We start from the raw sequence: 17,654 nt of genomic DNA on the forward strand, positions 1-17,654 counted from the left end.
AAACAGGAAAGTAATTCCATTGCTTCACGAGCCAATTGACCTCTTTTCTTCATGGAATTTAAATTGATCATTGCATTTATGTTTAAGAACTGTATGGTTTTGTGATTACTTGTTCATATTTCAAAGATTGTTAGCTTTGGCACAATAGGGCTGTTTGATTCAGTTTTATAATCCCATTACCTAGGACATGGCCCCACAGGAGATAACAAATAAGTTTTGTTTGTTTGTTTACCAATAAGTATTTTTAAATAAATTAACTAAGATTAACAAATGTGTCTCCTTGCCTGGAGTTAAGTCTTTCAAGTCAATCATATTAACGATAAAACAAAAATACAGTTAAAAACAAAACAACCTCCATGAATGACCTTTTTTCAGATTCCTCATAGTTTCATGCAAAATCAGACTATCTGACATGTGTGTGCTGTGGTCATGGGGCCATTATAATGGAACTAGGTGGAAGATTCTGTTAGAATACCTAGAAACAAGCCTGGAAGCCTGAATATCATGCATTTGGAGTGCACACTTAGTTTACTTGAAGAATCATCCACAGATAACAGGAAACCCAATGTCCCCTGGAAATACATCTGGCCCGTATAAAGCTAGAGAAAGGCTAGAGCAGGGCTTCTCAAAGTATGGTCTGAAGACCCCCTGGGAATCACCAACTCCCTTTCAAAGAATCCACAAGGTCAGAGCTACCTACATAATAATACTAAGATTTTATTTGCCTTTTTCGTTCTCATTCTCTCATGAATGTTCAGTGGAATTTTCCAGAGACCCCCAAATTATCTGAAAAGGCTATTAAGTTAGTTTTCCCCTTTCCAACTGCATATCTGCATGGGGCCATATCTTCATATATTTCAACTAAAACAATATGTCACCACATATTGAATGTAGACTAAATATGAGAATACAGCTGTTTTCTATTACCCCATACATTGAAGACATTTACAAAAATGTAAAACAGTGCTATGCCTCTCACTAAATTTTTTGTTTTGGAAAATATATTTTTCATAAAATGTATATTTTCATAAAAATTATTACATAAATGTAATAATATATTATCGTTATTTTAAATGAATTAATAAATAAATGAAAATTTTGTCAGCTATTACCCACCTTAACAAAAACTATTTGGGGTCCTCCAATTTTTTTTTTATTGAAGTATAGTTAATTTACAATGTTGTGTTAGTTTCAGGTGTACAGCAAAGTGATTCACATATATATATATATATATATATATACATATATATATATTTCTTTTTCAGATTCTTTTCCCTTATAGGTTATTACAAAATATTGAGTATAGTTCCCTGTGCTACGCAGTAGGTCCTTGTTTGTTATCTATTTTATATATAGTAAGTACTATCTATCTATTAATCCCAAACTCCTAATTTATCCCTCCCCACCCCTTTCCCCTTCAGTAACCATAAGTTTGTTTTCTATATCTGTGGGTCTATTTCTGTTTTGTAAATAAGTTCATTTGTATACATATATATATATATATATTTTTTTAGATTCCACATATAAGCAATATCGTTTGACATTTGTCTTTGTCTGGCTTACTTCACTTAGTATGATAATCTCTAGGTCCATCCACGTTGCTGCAAATGGCATTATTGCATTCTTTTTTATGGCTGAGTGGCATTCCATTGTTTATATGTACCACATCTACTTTATCCATTCATCTCTTGATGGACATTTAGGTTGCTTCCATGTCTTGGCTATTGTAAATAGTGCTGCAATTAATATTTTTAAGCAGTCAATGTGGTTTTGAAACCAAAGAGTTTGAGAACCACTGTACTAGAATATGATGAGTATAAATATAAAATATATAGGCTCCCAAACAATGATTAACTGAGGAATGGAAAAAGCAAATGGAACCCTGTTTCTAAGCTTGACCAGAAGACTCTGCTAAAAATGCTGACCATTGTTATTTATCCAATCAACTAATTACACATAGCTCTTTGAAGGCTGCATCTAAGTCTTACTTCACTCTCTTCTCATTAACCAAGCCATTCATTTGCCAGCCAAATATGTGCCAACTCTTTCCAGTTGCATACAAATTGTGTTGTTTCATAAAATATTTACTCTAAAATGTCATACTTACAATGGTTTTCAATGACAATTCAGTTTTTTTTAATTAATTTTTATTGGAGTACAGTTGACTTACAATGTTGTGTTAGTTTCAGGTGTACAACAAAGTGAATCAGTTATACATATACATATATCCACTCTTTTTTAGATTCTTTTCCCATATAGGTCATTACATAGTATTGAGTAGAGTTCCCTGTGCTAGACAGTAGGTAATGACAATTCAGTTTTAATTTGAGAACATGGTCAGGTCTGTAGGCAACCTGGGCTGAGGTTGGACGTGTGATCACAGTGCACGGATGCTACTTCTGAGACCTGCTGCACCTGTGGGTTACTGCAAAGGGAATGGGTAGACTGGTGCCCAAATCAGCCCTGACTATTTTCCTAATGGCTTATTAGTTTGTTTAGCTTCACATGATGTATTTTTAGTAATACGGCTAATGATACCAGGAATGTTTATACTAAATTGATCCTTTTTATACAAGAATGCAATGTTCATTTTAATAAAAACTGACTATTGAAGGGCATCGGTATTCACGTGCATGTGCGTGTGTGTGCCTGTGTGCATATTCTCAAATAGATGTCTTTCAGTCTCCTTTTTTCAACCAATCTTATCTTTGGCTCAGAAGAAGTTTACCACTCCTAATTGCTCTACACTGATCCATTTCCCAAGAGCTCAGAACTAAGCCAAAATATTTGATGATGTACTTCTCTGTGTCTTGTAGCTTCTCTTCTGGCTTGTATCCTGCTTACAGTCACTTTTCAAGTCTCCTCACCTATTTAAAAATCTATTATTACTTGGGTGATCCAACCTTCCTTTACACCCCTTCAAAGACCACATCGATGGCAATGTGGGCTAATGCCTGACACCTAGGTGGACAGGGTGCATGTGGGAATTGCTGACTCTGTGAGAACATAGACTTCCCTCTATCAGTTCCCCACTTGGTGAAGAGAAATACTTATCTGTTTGTCCATTCACCTCCCAGAATTATGTAGCCTCTGAGGTCCTCCTTATTAGCACCCTTTCTCCCATTGTTTACACTGTTCTCCTTGTCTCTCATCCCACCAAACCCTGGCCATGCCTCAAGTAGCATTTCAGGATCACCTCAAGTGCATAATTTCTCATGTCTGGACTTCTTATTTGGTGCTTGAACTCTATTGCTCTGTAGCAATCATTATAATATGAATTTCCCAAAAATGTGGTGTTTTTCCAAATAGCCTTGAGTTTCTTGACAGCAGAGATTTTCTCTTATTCATCTTTGATTATAAAATGCCTTGTAAGCCTGAAAAATACTCAGTACAGATGCAACATTTATTCCATACCTGCCATGTGCCAAGCACTGTGCCAAGTGCTTTTGCATAAATCATCTAATTTAATCCTTGAACTTGAGGCTCAAAATGATGAAGGGACTAGTCCAAGATAACACAGCAATCCAAGAGTAACAGCACTTGGGGCTGGCGGCTAGCGTTGTTTGGCTCTGAGCTAAACACCTTTTTCTATTTCATCACACTGCCTCCCTAAGTAAGTATTTCTTGATTAATAGCTCTTCTCATATTTATTTTCCTCCTCTTCCTAATCAATATCAATCAATATTATGATATAAAATGAGTATATTTTCCTGTTAAAGTGAAAAGATATTTGTACACGGTTATGCTCCATTCTTAGTGTGGCTAGCCTAGGGCAACCAGACGTCCCACTCTCCACTAATACTATAGCCCAGTAATTTCAAATTGCCCTGAGGAGTCCTGGGAATTCCAGGGAGACACATCAGCGGGTTGGGGTAGGAGAAATGAGTTTTGACATCTCTGCCTCTACTGGAGTGATTTTAACTTATATCTTTTTTTTTTTTTTTTTTTTTTTGGCTGCGTTGGTTCTTCATTGCTGCATGCGGGCTTTCTCTAGTTGCAGCGAGCAGGGGGCTACTCTTCATTGCGGTGCACTGGCTTCTCATTGCAGTGGCTTCTCTTGTTGCCGAGCATAGGCTCTAGGCACGCGGGCTTCAGTAGTTGCAGCACGTGGGATCTAGGGCACACGGGCTTCAGTAGTTGTGGCTCGTGGGCTCTAGAGCACAGGCATGTGGGATCTTCCTGGACCAGGGATCAAACCCATGTCCCCTGCGTTGGCAGGCAGATTCTTAACCACTGTGCCACCAGGGAAGTCCTAACTTATATCTTTTATTAACACAAATTTCATTTAAAAGAAAGTCTTCTACAGCTTTTAAAGTTTTTGAAATCAGCTATAGCCCAATCTCAGATCTTGGGTTCTATGCTGCTATAGGAACCAATCTCAGAGAGAGGCCAAAATGTGACCTCATCATTGCTAGGTGTCCCATGCTATAGAGGTCAGAGAAGACACCAAACACTGATCTAGGCATGACTACTCCAGAGCCAGCCTTACAGCAATGAAGGGCAAACTCACTTCACCAGCTTTATGACTTGAAGAATGCTACAGAAATCTACATGCACCACAATATTTCTTCTATTGGTCAGCTATGGCCATATTTGAATGCTTACTCACAGGGCCTGGGATTCTAATAACCAGAAATTCTAGAGGTAACATACTACAGAGAAAGATCAGTGCACTCAGGGATCCAAAGACTAGGAGTCAAATCCTGCCTCAGCTGTCGATTTCTCTGTGCCTGTTTTACCCATCTGTGAAATGGAGATGACAATCCCTGCCTCACACCATTAGTAGGTTTTCAGTAAATGTTTCCTGAATTGACGGATAGATGGGTGGGTGAATGGGTAGGCAGGTGTATGGATGGTTGGATAGAGAGCCATCAGCATATGTAAAATTGTCTGACACATAACTATACCACTTCCAGTATAAGCAAAAGGTCACATTTAGTGGCTTAAAACAACACAAACTTATGGTCTCATAGTTTCATAGAGCAAAACTCTAAAATGGGTCTCACTGAGTCAAAATCAAGGTGTGGGCAGGGCTGTGTTTCTTCTGGAGGCCCGAAGGGAGGATCTTTTCCCTTGCCTCTTCCAGCTTCTAGAGACTGCCGCATTTATTGGCTCATGTCTTCCTTCCACCTTCAAAGCCAGTGAGGGCTGATAGAGTCTTTCTCAGACTGCATCACTATGACATTGGCACACCTGCCTCCCTATTCCCTGTATAAGACCCATATAGTACATTGGATCCACCTGGATAATCCAAGATACTCTCCCCATCTCAAGATCACTTTCCTGCAAATTCCCCTTTGCCATGTAGAGTAATGTATCTACAGTTCCAGGGATTAGAATGTAGACATCTTGGTAGGCGGGGCATTACTTTGCCTAGCACACTATAGGACAGTTTTGATTATACTGGAAGCTGTACAAGGTAAGTCAGAGATTCCTGATCCTGACTGAACATTAGAAGTATCTGGGAGCTTTAAAGAAAATAGATGCCCAGGCACCTCACCCAAATAATAAAATTTACTTGGGCCACATGGGCCCGGCCATCAGCATTTGCTAAAAGTACCCTAGATTATTCTGTTGTGAAGTGAGATTTGAGAGCCACTGGGTGTATTTAAGAAAGTGGATTTGGACCAACACACAAATTTAAGTTTGCAGACCTCTTCAGCCCCTTAGGTCACTCACTTTATTTTTCTAAACCCGAGTGCCCTTATCTAAAAAACAGGCATAATAATCATACGAGGACGAAATTAGATAATATATATAAAGTCCTGCGTGCCTTGCCTAGAACATGTTAATCCCTCAATAAAAGGTAGTCATAATTATCAATTTTACAGAGCAGGCCAACTTACATCCCCAAGCAATGGCCAACATAAATATCAAAAGTGAATCTCCGAGAATAGGCCCCAAACTCACCCGTCTTGATCAGACTTAAAGAAGTTTAGGGTTCCAACTAATTCTGCTGAGATTGCCTATAAACTGATATGTCTCAGGAGAGTTACTAGTTTCTGCCGTCCTTGCATTTGGTTCTGGGTGATGACTGGTTTCTCCTTGGGTTTTCTCCTTTCACACAGCAGAGCCTGCAGGACAAATCAGCTTAGCATCATGTGCACGCAGCCAGCTGTCTCCATGGGGATAGTATAAACTCAGGGCCATCCCAACAAGGCTCATAGTCCTACTGGTGTTTTAAGTCCTTCCATTAGTAAAAGAGTACCATTCCCCATTCTCTAAAAGACTCAGCTCACCACGCCTGGGATCCCAAGCCCCAGATTCTTTTAATCAGCCCAAGCCCCATCCCAGCCCATGAGGTGGGATGTTCAATCAGGACTGACCCCAGTCTTGTGTGGCAGCCACACCCTGTCCCACAGAAAGATGAGACCCTCTGCATGATGTTACCACTAGACAAACCCCCTTTACTATCCTGCTTTATTTTCATGCATTGCTGAGAATTAGAATGGGCCAAAAGAACCTGCCTAATTTTATAGTGAGAAAAGGCTATGCTTAGCTAAAGTCATCAATTGTAGTAGAAGAACTGTGTTTTAAAATTTTCTTAGCTTCCAAAATCAAAAAAGAGGGGAGATTACATCATAAGTGAGGGATCTTACTTTATTAGTTTCCAGAGTCAGAAAAAAGAAAAGGGAAATTATATCATACATAAGAAAGATCTCCCACATTTTTTGTCTTGTATTTTCCTTCGCTAACCTCTTCCTTTAACTGCTGGGAAATTAAGGGGAAATACAGTATCAAAAAACATTGACCCTGGTGATTTAAAATTAAAATCTGTGGTTCTTTGTCTTCAGGAAAATTAGGGCTTATGATTCTACTTCTGCTTCCTTCAGTTCTGGAAAGAGACTGACAGCACATTTCTGTAGGGGACAACATTTCCCAAGTTTGCATGTCCAGGGCATGGAACACTTGTGGGAGGTAGAAGCAATATTTTGGTTTGCTTGTTTTTGAGAAATTTTTAAAATAAGAGAAAAAAGCACAAAAAAAGTATATAACAAATACCAATGGATCCATGACCAAGAATTTTGTCATATTTGCTTAAAGTCTTTTTTAATATGAAAAGAATAAACTGTATATAGAAAGTTGAAATCAGTCATCATTCCTCCTCAGGCCTTCCCAAAGATAGACTCCATCATGATTTCACTGTGATTCTCTTAGGGTTACTTCTTTACCTACTAGCCAAGGTAAGTGCTGTTCATCCTGACTTGTGAGGCCAGGATCCCAAACCCCATTAGATGGACATGATGACTGCTCCAGTTAAGAGTGACCCATTGCTGCTGACTGGGTCTTTCACATCATATCCTGATCTGGTTGTTGATCTTGGAGAGATGCTCTAGGTTCTGTGTGTGCCAAGAACAGATGCAGCCTACATGGTGTGAGCCCAAGTCTGGTTCCCTGGTTCCCACTTGGCCTCCTTAAGGTGGAAGGACTTGCCCAACAAAAGACACTTTAGATCAGTCTTCTTGGATTCAAGAGACACAATCCTATAAAGAGAGTCCAGGAGGAGAATTTCAAGGGCTCTTGACCTTCATCTCATGGGTTGCAAATCAAATGCCTCCTCTGGCCAGGTAGGTGACTTTAATGAGCTAAGTAGTCACAGCAAATTGTGGAGGCTCCATGAAACTCCAGCCAACTGTTTTATCAGGAAATTGGACTTTTCAATGAAAGCCACAAATATAAATAATTATGTGAAATCACTCTAGGTTTTACATTTCCCCATTTTTTTAATATTTAAAGTTTTCAATCTACAGAAAAGCTTGAACAATAGCACAGCAAACAACTGTATTCCCTTCAGCTAGATTCACCCAATTGCTAACATTTTGCCATATTTTATGTATATGTATAAATAATTTCCTGAACCATCTGAAAGTAAGTTGTGTAAATCATGACAATTCATCTGTAAAAATTTAAGCATGCATCTCCTAAGAATAAGGGCCTTCTCCCTTTTAACCATAATGCCATTAACACACCTAAGAAAAGCAACAATTTCTTTATCTTTGAATTGCCCACATGAAAATTTCTCCAATTGTCCCAACATTATTTTATAATTTTTTTTTTTGTTCAAACCAGGATCCAATCAAGATTTACATACTGTATTTCATTGCTGTGTCTCTTTGGTATCTTTTAATCTCGAAGAGTTCTTCTACCCTCTTTTATTTTTCAAAACTATTTTTAATTGTCGGTAATGAATATGATTTATATGAATGAGTGTGTGTGTGGAGGGGTGTATGCACCCACACACCCACACATAGGCAACGAAAGCAGTTCCCCAGGCCCATTTCACACTGTGGGGTACATCTCTGTACCCAAGCGTAGTCCGTCAAAGGTTCCACTTCCAAAAGCAGAGTCAATACGGTCTGTCTCAGCCCATATCAGTGCATTCATTTATCAAGGACGGAAAGATGAGAGAAAGAGAAAGAGAATTCCTTCTCTCACTGCTATTAATTGAAGGTCGTAGCACTGATACCTGGTGAAACTCTGAGGAGGAATTGGATGAGAGTCACTAGGGAGAGGGATCTAGTTACAAATGCCAGTGGCTGGCCTCCACCTCAAATCTGCTCAATCTGGAATCACACTTACTTTAAAAACACCTCCAGCTATTCTTCTGAACACTAAAGTTTGAGGATTACTCTTCTAAAGACACACAGATAAATTAAGGATGGGGCCCTACCCCTGGCAAATTCTAGTAGAACCAAAACATAAAACGTTATCACTGAGGCAATAAGTTCTCCGGACACCCAGAGGGAAGGTCAGAGAAGGCTTTGGGGTGGGGGTGGGGAGGTGAACTCTGAGTGGGGTTTGAAGAGGGAGGCTGAGTTAACCAGATGAAGGATGGGGAACTGTATGGCAATGAGAGAAGCAGAAGCTCTGCCACGTGCACCTGGAGGTACGCCAAGAATGGGTGAAGGAGCGTCTCATCCATGGTGAGGGGTTTTAATGTTTTTTTTTCTGAAGGGTTGGAGAGCCACTGGAGAGCTTTAAGCAACCATGATCCAGTCGATCATAGGAAGACCATGATTGCTAGGCCTGAGAAGGAAGGATCAGAGGCAGAGCAATTCTGTAAGAGGCCACCGCAGCTACAGAGGCAGGAAGTGATGGAAGCAGCGCAGTGGGGCAGGAGGGCAAGCTCTTGAGACAGAGAATACAGGATGGGCAGTGGAGACATGAGCCTGGGAGTTGGAGGAGGGAGGCTAAAGCTGATTCTGGGCTCATGTTTCGGTCTCATGTGAATAGGTGATTGCAGTGCCTGCTGGACATTTAAGCGACAACGTTCCTTAGGTGGTTACCTGGTTAAGAGAGCAGTAGTGAGAGCCTCAGACCCAGGAGAGACCCAGGAGAGGCCATGCATTGGGGCAGAACAGGTTGAAGAGCCAGCCTTTGGATCAGACAGAGGGTGTGCTTGGATTGCCTGCTACAGAAAGCGAGTGGTGAACCCATTTGAATGGGTGGAACCAACCACTAGGGGACCCTGGTTTTGCTGATGTCCCTGTGCCCTTTGCTGACTCCTAGTGCTACAATTTCCTCTCTCCACTCCTTTCTCTAGTGGCATCCAAAGTGGAGGACCCTTCAAAGGAGGGTTTAAGACAGTTTGTTGAGCATGAAGAGAAATTGTTAGAAATACTAGATCTTTTAAAAAATCTCATCTTTTCTATTTTTGTTTACATTTTATAATGGGTAAAGTATATTCCCAAAGCAAGATATATGGATGGATGGATAGATAGATAGATATCAGTAATAAATACCCAGATATTAGGGGCACATGCTCAAATATATATATATTTTTTTGCTAGCCTTACACAATGCATTCTCATCCTAATCGCCAGTGTGGCTGGCAGTAGGGTGTTTCTGACGGCAGGCAGTAGACTCATTCCAGGAACACGCACCTTCGATGACCTGTGATCAGGACGTCATTGGCTTAGAGACAGAATTCCCGACACTCAGGCATACGAAGCAGGGCAAGGGCGAACTGTTGGAAGGGCGTGGCTTCATCTTGCGCTCCGTAGTCTGGAGCGGTGCGGGGCTCGGGCTTTCCTGCCCAAGGCGTTTGCGTGCTGAGCAAGCAGAAGGTCGAAGCCCGCCTGTCCCGTGTGTCTTCACACTACACCCTGATGCCCCTAGGAAAGGAAGCCATCAGGATTGCCCGAAAGCCTAACTTCAGGCCAAATCGTTTTCACTCTCAAACACATTCAGGATTTGTTTTCTGAATAAGTCGCTAGAGGCTCTAAATGGCACAGCAGAGCGGGCGTAGCCCCCGGAAGCAGATCACCTCTCCTTGAGCGGTGGTTGGATTGGCCATCGGCTTTGTGTCACTCCCATCGGAACTAGAAGATGAACTTTATCATTTTTTTTTAACTGAGGGAAAGTAAACGTCATAATTGCTAAAGTGTAAGAACTATAATACACAGTATTTTCATTTAGAATCAGAAAAGTAAGCTTGTTCGCGGGCCATAGGTATAAACAGGCCAGTGCTATAGGTAGTAATTACCAGATAGAGATAGGGTAAGGTCCTCAGCCTGGGATAGAGGAGAGGATGGGATGAGATAAGGATAGTAGAAGAATTTGCCTGAATTATAAAGACCAAAATTCTGATATCCTAAATAGGTATTGCTACTAGTAGTCACGAGTTGAGTAAACTGACTTCCTCCAACCTCATCCATAATCCCCCAACTCACTAATTTTCCTCCTATAGTATTTCATTTCCTTGTGTGGCACAACAGAATTGATCAGGATGGGGAAGAAAAAGCCTGGCACTCAGGTGCACGAAGAATGAGCTGTTCACTGAGATCTTCATCATTTGCTTAGAATTGCTTTTGCTGGGGGCGGGGGAGAGCCCTAAACATTTAATAAAATACCCAGAAGCACTGAGGTGTTAGCTATGATTCTGTAGCAGATGTAATATAAGATCTAACATCTGATTTAAGAAACCTTTGAATTTTTATTTTATTGCTCAGGGTTCCTTGTAATTTATGAAAAGTTTTAGGGAGTAACTACAAAAATAATGAAAAGTAGATATTCAGTTACTAACCCCATATTACATTATTGGTTCCTTTAAGAAAAAATAGTACAACTATTTTGTACAACTAATAGTACAACTATTTTGTACCAACTCTACCTTCTGTTAACACCACCTCAAGAAGGATTATATGTGAAAAAAAATATGCCCCTCCTATCTTGTATTCTTTCCTCTAAATAATGGGAAAAATACTACTGCTATATCATGTCTTGAAAGTCTTATATTAATTTGTTGGTTCAGAAAATTGGTTACATGTATCCAGAGCATATGGTAAAAGAGGTTTACACCAAAAACAGTGTTTTTGTTTTTGCACTTATTGATTATAAGCTATATAACATAGAGAGGAATGGGGAGAACCCAATGGAATTTTTATCTTCATTATTATGTAATTGTTATCAATAATAACAGATTATTGCACAAATTTTCCTTTAGAAGGATTTACAAAAATAGGAAAAAATTGAGTGCTTATTATTCCATAATTATAAGATTAGCTCAAGATAAGATAGATTTGGGAAAATGTCCATACTTCCATTTATTTCAGGAACATATCATCATGTTACTAAACTGGCTTCATGGCTTTTTACTTGTTTTTATTAAATCTTCAAACCTATTCAGAACTATCAGCAAACAGAGTTACCATCCAAACCCAATAAAATATTCAATTTTTAAAATATAATCTTTCTAAACGTGTACATTTCTTCTCCCCATTTTGGAAAGCAAAATTTATGTCTACACCTCAGAGGTAGAAATTGCTAGACTCACCTTTACCTGGGATAAATGCATAAAAAAATCAACTGCCCCACAAACCAGGAAGCCATCCTTGGCCTCTAATAAATTAATTCAATTCCACAATGTTTATAAAGTACTTCCTGTGTGCCAGGCACCGTACTAGAAGCTAGGAATCAAAGACCAAAATGTCGCAGACCACCCTTACAGAGCTCAAGGTCTAGAGAGAGACAGATTCCAACAACTAAAAGATAGCACAGAAGCCAAAGAAAGGCAGGCCACCTTCCCCAGTCTTTAGGGACTGAGGTCAGAAGTCAGTGATAAATCTACACTGGGCTTTGGGGCATGAGTGGGACTTAACCAGGTGAAAGAAAAGAAAGGAGATGCATTCCATGAAGACAGGGCACATTCTGGGTTCTAGGATTTTGTTTTGATTTTGACATCAGGGGCAGGTTGGTGCAGGAGCAGAGACATAAGACTGATTTTTAAAAGTTAACATTTTTCAGTACAGATGAACCTATTTGCAGGGCAGAAATAGAGATGCAGACATAGAGAATGGACTTGTGGACATGGGGGGCAAGGGAAGAGTGGGACAAATTGGGAGATTAGGATTGACATATATATACACTACCATGTGTAAAACAGATAGCTAGTGGGAACCTGCTGTATAGCACAGGGAGCTCAGTTGGTGCTCTATGATGACCTAGATGGGTGGGATGAGGGGGTGATGTGCGTGAGAGGTCCAGGGGGGAGGGGATATATGTATACATATAGCTGATTCACCTTGTTGTACAGCAGAAAGTAACACAACATTGTAAAGCAATTATACTCCAATAAAAGAAAAAATTAGAGAGTGAAAAAAAAAGTTAACATTTTTCTTCTTTCTCTTTCTCTCCCTCATAACCATCCAGTAAATCCAGGGATAGTAGAGTTGCTCTCTGGTGCCAGGGCCCAGCCTCCTTCCATCTCTGGCTCTGCCATCACTAGGGTATTAATAAGCCCTAGTCATCAATAAACCTGAATGGCTCAGGCCCGCACAGCATTCTGGCAGAGAAAAGCATGGTGGACCCAGCTTAAAAGCACTTCAGATTCAGAAGCTCTTCAGATCTCTTCGGCCTTGATCCCACGGTCCAAAACTTAGTCATATGGCCACAGCTAGTGTCAAGAGGGGTAAAAAATGTAGTTGTAGTTGTATGCCTGGCTAAAAAGCAAGAATTATCTTACTATAGAACAGGCGTTGGCAAACTTTCTGCAAAGGGCCAAATAGTAAATATTTTAGGCCATATATAGTCCTTGTCATGTATTGTTGCTCTTCTTCTTCTTTGTTTTTCTTACAACTCTTTAAAAATGGGAAACCCATTCTTACCTTGAGGCTGTGCAAAACAGGCCATAGGCCAGGTTGGGCACACAAGTCAAAGTCTGTCAACCCTACGGAAGAAAGGAAAATTATATATGAAGGAAAGTGGCCATTCCTGGCATAACCTCTACAAGACTATAAACCACTCAGGGGAAGAGCCTCGTCTCATTCACCTTTCTGACTAGCACGGGGCTGGCATATACAGTAGGTGCTTAACGTGGATGACTGATGAATAAATGAATGAATGAATAGAAGGGAGATAGGGGAGGTTAATTTAATAGCCACAATTTCTTAAAATCCCATTTTGTGCCAATGGCAGTCTCTTAACATGGATTGTCATTTGAATACTCCATTTTCTCCAGAGTTTGAAGAAAAGTCTAACCAAGAACAGACAAGAGTGAATCCACTAGGCTTTCCACCCGCTGCAATCCCCTTCAGTTCCTGCAGTCAAGCAGCCCACTTCACCTCCCAACTACAGATGCAATTGGGTCCCAAACATTCCACATGTTGGAGTGGACATCCCTAGTCACAGCCCCCCGTCCTTGACCTCCACGGCAGGTGGACAACCCCGGGTGTGCAAGCAGATTACAGAACCAAAGGCCTTCCGGCTTCTTCCCTTTGACATCCATGGTGGCAGCAGAAGAGCCTTGACTTTGCTTTGCTCTTTTAAATATATCACATGCTTGGTCGGACTGTCAGCAGAAGCATTCAGGCCGAATAGACTCTTTTTAGTTCCCCTCTTTCTCCTCCTTCTTACTCAATATCCTGAGGGCACAATAGACCTTTTCTTGTCTAAGTCAGCCTGGTGGGGCAGGGAGCGGGGAAGAGTGGATCTCTCGACCATTGCCCTGAATGTCTCCCGGCCAGGGCTCAGAAAGTGCTACAGGGCTTGGATTCTACATGCCAAGCAGACACAACAGCCAAAAGTGAGTAAGCCCAGCCCCTGGCCCCAGGAAGACCTACTCAATGAGACCACCCTCCCACTTCATGCTTCAGGAGTTCAGGTAACAGCTCTATCCAGGTTTCCTTTTTCAAACCAATGTGTGATTTTTTTTTTTTACAGAAGGAAAAGGTACCGCCTCCACATTCTGGCAGCACGGATTGTGCTGGCTGGAATCATTGACAGAAAAGCATGTTCTGTTGGCAAATAGCAGAAGAGGTGGACATCAGACACCACAACTCAGCCTCATTGTAACCAGAAGGGTGATAAGCAGATAAAAATGTGTCTGTCACTTGCTGTTTCATAACTGGATAGGGCCTGTCACACATGCCTGTTCCAAGCTCTGGTGCTGCTGGTATTAAATGAAGTAAGTCTTGAAACAAAAGCAGAGCCATGGTCCTAACTGGGCACAGACAACTGATTTCATCTTGGCTACTGACAAGCCTATGCTTACCTTTTGATGAAGAGGAACAAATCTCACCTTCCCCCAAAGCTTAAGGAGCTGGCAGGAAGTGGGGATTCATGTGGAATTCCTACACAGACTAGGGAAAGGGGGCTCTGCTGCCATCAGCCCTGCCTTCTCAGAAGGAATCCTGGCAAAGTGGGACAAATGAGGACAAACTGCTACAAGTCATCCGAGGAAATCTTTTCAGAGCAACCGGTACCTCCAAAATTTAGTTGGAGACTTTGGCCCACTTGTATGAATTGCTACCTCTCATGAAAAGAATCACAGGGCCTTTCCCCACCCCTCCCCCATTTTAACTAAACTTACAATGAGGTAATTAAAAGAAGAGCATAGGCCTCTTACTCTGTCTCCTACCAGCTGTGTGACTTTGGGCCAGCCACCTAACCTCTCTGTGCCTCAGTTTTCTCCTCTAAAAAAATGAGGATAATAATAGTACTTACCTCACAGGGTTGTTGTGAGTATAAAATTATATATACTTATTGTGTACTAATATATAATAAAAGATCATTAATATTTGCCACTTTAAATATTTTGGCATTAGGGATTATTCTGTGTAGAAAAATAGATAGGTTTATGAACACAAGGCAAAATCATGGCTGTGTTTTTCTGTCCATGCTGAGAAACTGTCAGGGGAGATTATATGTTGATCAAAACATGTGCACGTACAAGATGGGGCACAAACTTCAGATTCTCATGCTCCAAGAAATTAATGATAAATGAGGGGCAGGAGGATGAGATTGTTCCTTCCAATAAAACCACATCTTTAAAAATGCTCCATTAAAGTTGATCATGAATGTCAAAGGAATCGCGGTGTATTCATGGGACACCGTGGAGAAGTTAGCCTTCTGTTTCAAACAGAAATATCTGGGAAGGACTCCATTTCTCTTGGGAAATTATTTTAAAAGTTCAAACCCATGGTGCCTGCATGTTATTTCCATCCATTTGTTTAACTACCAGTGCACTTTAAACGTTTCCCAGCTCCCGTGGGAATCCAGAGGCCCCTTTCCTGGACTTGAAGTTCAGTAAAGGTGGTTTGGGGGGAAATTCTACGTCCTTGAAAGTGATGGTGGCCTCATCGAGCAGTCACACCGCCACCTAGTGGCGCAAAAGCTGAGTGCAAGCGATTGCTTTGAAGCTTGTTCTAGCCTTACTGTGCCTTAAAACTCACGTTTTCTTTCTAGTACTGGAATCCCATGTTAACGAGAGAGGGAGAGAGGGAGAGAGACAGAGAGACAGAGAGACAAAGAGGGAGAGAGAGAGCGCTCAGGGGGAGTAGACAAGACCTTTCATTGGTCTGAGGTGTTAGCACGGGTTGCCTCTGGGTGAACATTTCTAAGAACAAGGATGTGGGAGAGGACCGTAGCCTACTGGCAAAGTTAAGGCTGTGGTTCCAAGATCAAGAAGGTTCTCTGTGGAGAACAATATGGAGGTTCTGTTGAATGGGGGGGTGGGGTCTGCCATTCACCAGCTATGGGCCTCGGGTGAATTACTGAACTGCCCCATGCCTTGGTTTCTTTTCCTATAAAATGGGGAAAACAATAACGTCTTCATGGTTTATTATGAGCTCCTAGCAAAGAAGGCAATCCATAGCATTATCTATTGTCATTACTTTTTTTTTTTAACATCTTTATTGGAGTTTAATTGCTTTACAATGGTGTGTTAGTTTCTGCTTTATAACAAAGTGAATCAGTTATACATATACATATGTTCCCATATCTCTTCCCTCTTGCGTCTCCCTCCCTCCCACCCTCCCTATACCACCCCTCTATGTGGTCACAAAGCACCAAGCTGATCTCCCTGTGCTATGCGGCTGCTTCCCACTAGCTATCTACCTTACGTTTGATAGTGTATATATGTCCATGCCTCTCTCTCGCCCTGTCACAGCTTACCCTTCCCCCTCCCCATATCTTCAAGTCCATTCTCTAGTAGGTCTGTGTCTTTATTCCCGTCTTGCCCCTAGGTTCTTCATGACATTTTTTTCCTTAAATTCTATATACATGTGTTAGCATACGGTATTTCTCTCTCTCTTTCTGACTTACTTCACTCTGTATGACAGATTCTAGGTCCATCCACCTCATTACAAATAGCTCAATTTCGTATTTTTTTATGGCTGAGTAATATTCCATTGTATATATGTGCCACATCTTCTTTATCCATTCATCTGATGATGGACACTTAGGTTGTTTCCATCTCCGGGCTATTGTAAATAGAGCTGCAATGAACATTTTGGTACATGACTCTCTTTGAATTATGGTTTTCTCAGGGTATATGCCCAGTAGTGGGATTGCTGGGTCATATGGTAGTTCTATTTGTAGTATTTTAAGGAACCTCCATACTGTTCTCCACAGTGGCTGTATCAATTTACATTCCCACCAACAGTGCAAGAGGGTTCCCTTTTCTCCACACCCTCTCCAGCATTTATTGTTTCTAGATTTTTTTGATGATGGCCATTCTGACTGGTGTGAGATATCTCACTGTAGTTTTGATTTGCATTTTTCTAATGATTAATGAAGTTGAGCATTCTTTCATGTGTTTGTTGGCAGTCTGTATATCTTCTTTGGAGAAATGTCTATTTAGGTCTTCTGCCCATTTTTGGATTGGGTTGTTTGTTTTCTTGTTATTGAGCTGCATGAGCTGCTTATAAATTTTGGAGATTAATCCTTTATCCGTTGACTCATTTGCAAATATTTTCTCCCATTCTGAGGGTTGTCTTTTGGTCTTGTTTATGGTTTCCTTTGCTGCACAAAAGCTTTGCAGTTTCATTAGGTCCCATTTGTTTATTTTTGGTTTTATTTCCATTTCTCTTGGAGGTGGGTCAAAAAGAATCTTGCTGTGATTAATGTCATAGAGTGTTCTGCCTATGTTTTCCTTTAAGAGTTTGATAGTTTCTGGCCTTACATTTAGGTCTTTAATCCATTTTGAGCTTACTTTTGTGTATGGTGTTAGGGAGTGATCTAACCTCATACTTTTACATGTACCTGTCCAGTTTTCCCAGCACCACTTATTGAAGAGGCTGTCCTTTCTCCACTGTACATTCCTGCCTCCTTTATCAAAGATAAGGTGACCATATGTGCGTGGGTTTATCTCTGGGCTTTCTATCCTGTTCCATTGATCTATCTTTCTCTTTTTGTGCCAGTATCATGCTGTCTTG

The 17,654-nt window shown here is 40.9% G+C and overlaps 1 protein-coding gene across 4 annotated transcripts in view; it reads left to right on the plus strand.

Annotated features, from left to right (window-relative positions):
• Positions 1-17,654, plus strand: part of LOC113617614 (FYN-binding protein 1-like) — a 127,341-nt gene that overhangs the window by 35,926 nt on the left and 73,761 nt on the right. Inside the window, exon 2 of one of the 4 annotated variants that reach the window (XM_027101225.1) lies at positions 14,161-14,698. The exons of 1 other annotated variant lie outside the window; for it this stretch is intronic. In XM_027101225.1, coding sequence (XP_026957026.1) covers positions 14,498-14,698 — 201 coding nt within the window. In that variant the 5' untranslated portion in view covers positions 14,161-14,497. Of the gene's footprint in view, positions 1-14,010; positions 14,102-14,160; positions 14,699-17,654 lie in introns of those variants that run through there. 2 more of the 4 variants (XM_027101228.1, XM_027101227.1) reach the window with 2 other exon arrangements.

Source organism: Aethalodelphis obliquidens, unplaced genomic scaffold (genome assembly GCF_003676395.1).
Source record: "Aethalodelphis obliquidens isolate GAN/ISIS:26980383/991018 unplaced genomic scaffold, ASM367639v1 scaffold4, whole genome shotgun sequence".
Lineage (NCBI taxonomy): Eukaryota > Metazoa > Chordata > Mammalia > Artiodactyla > Delphinidae > Aethalodelphis > Aethalodelphis obliquidens.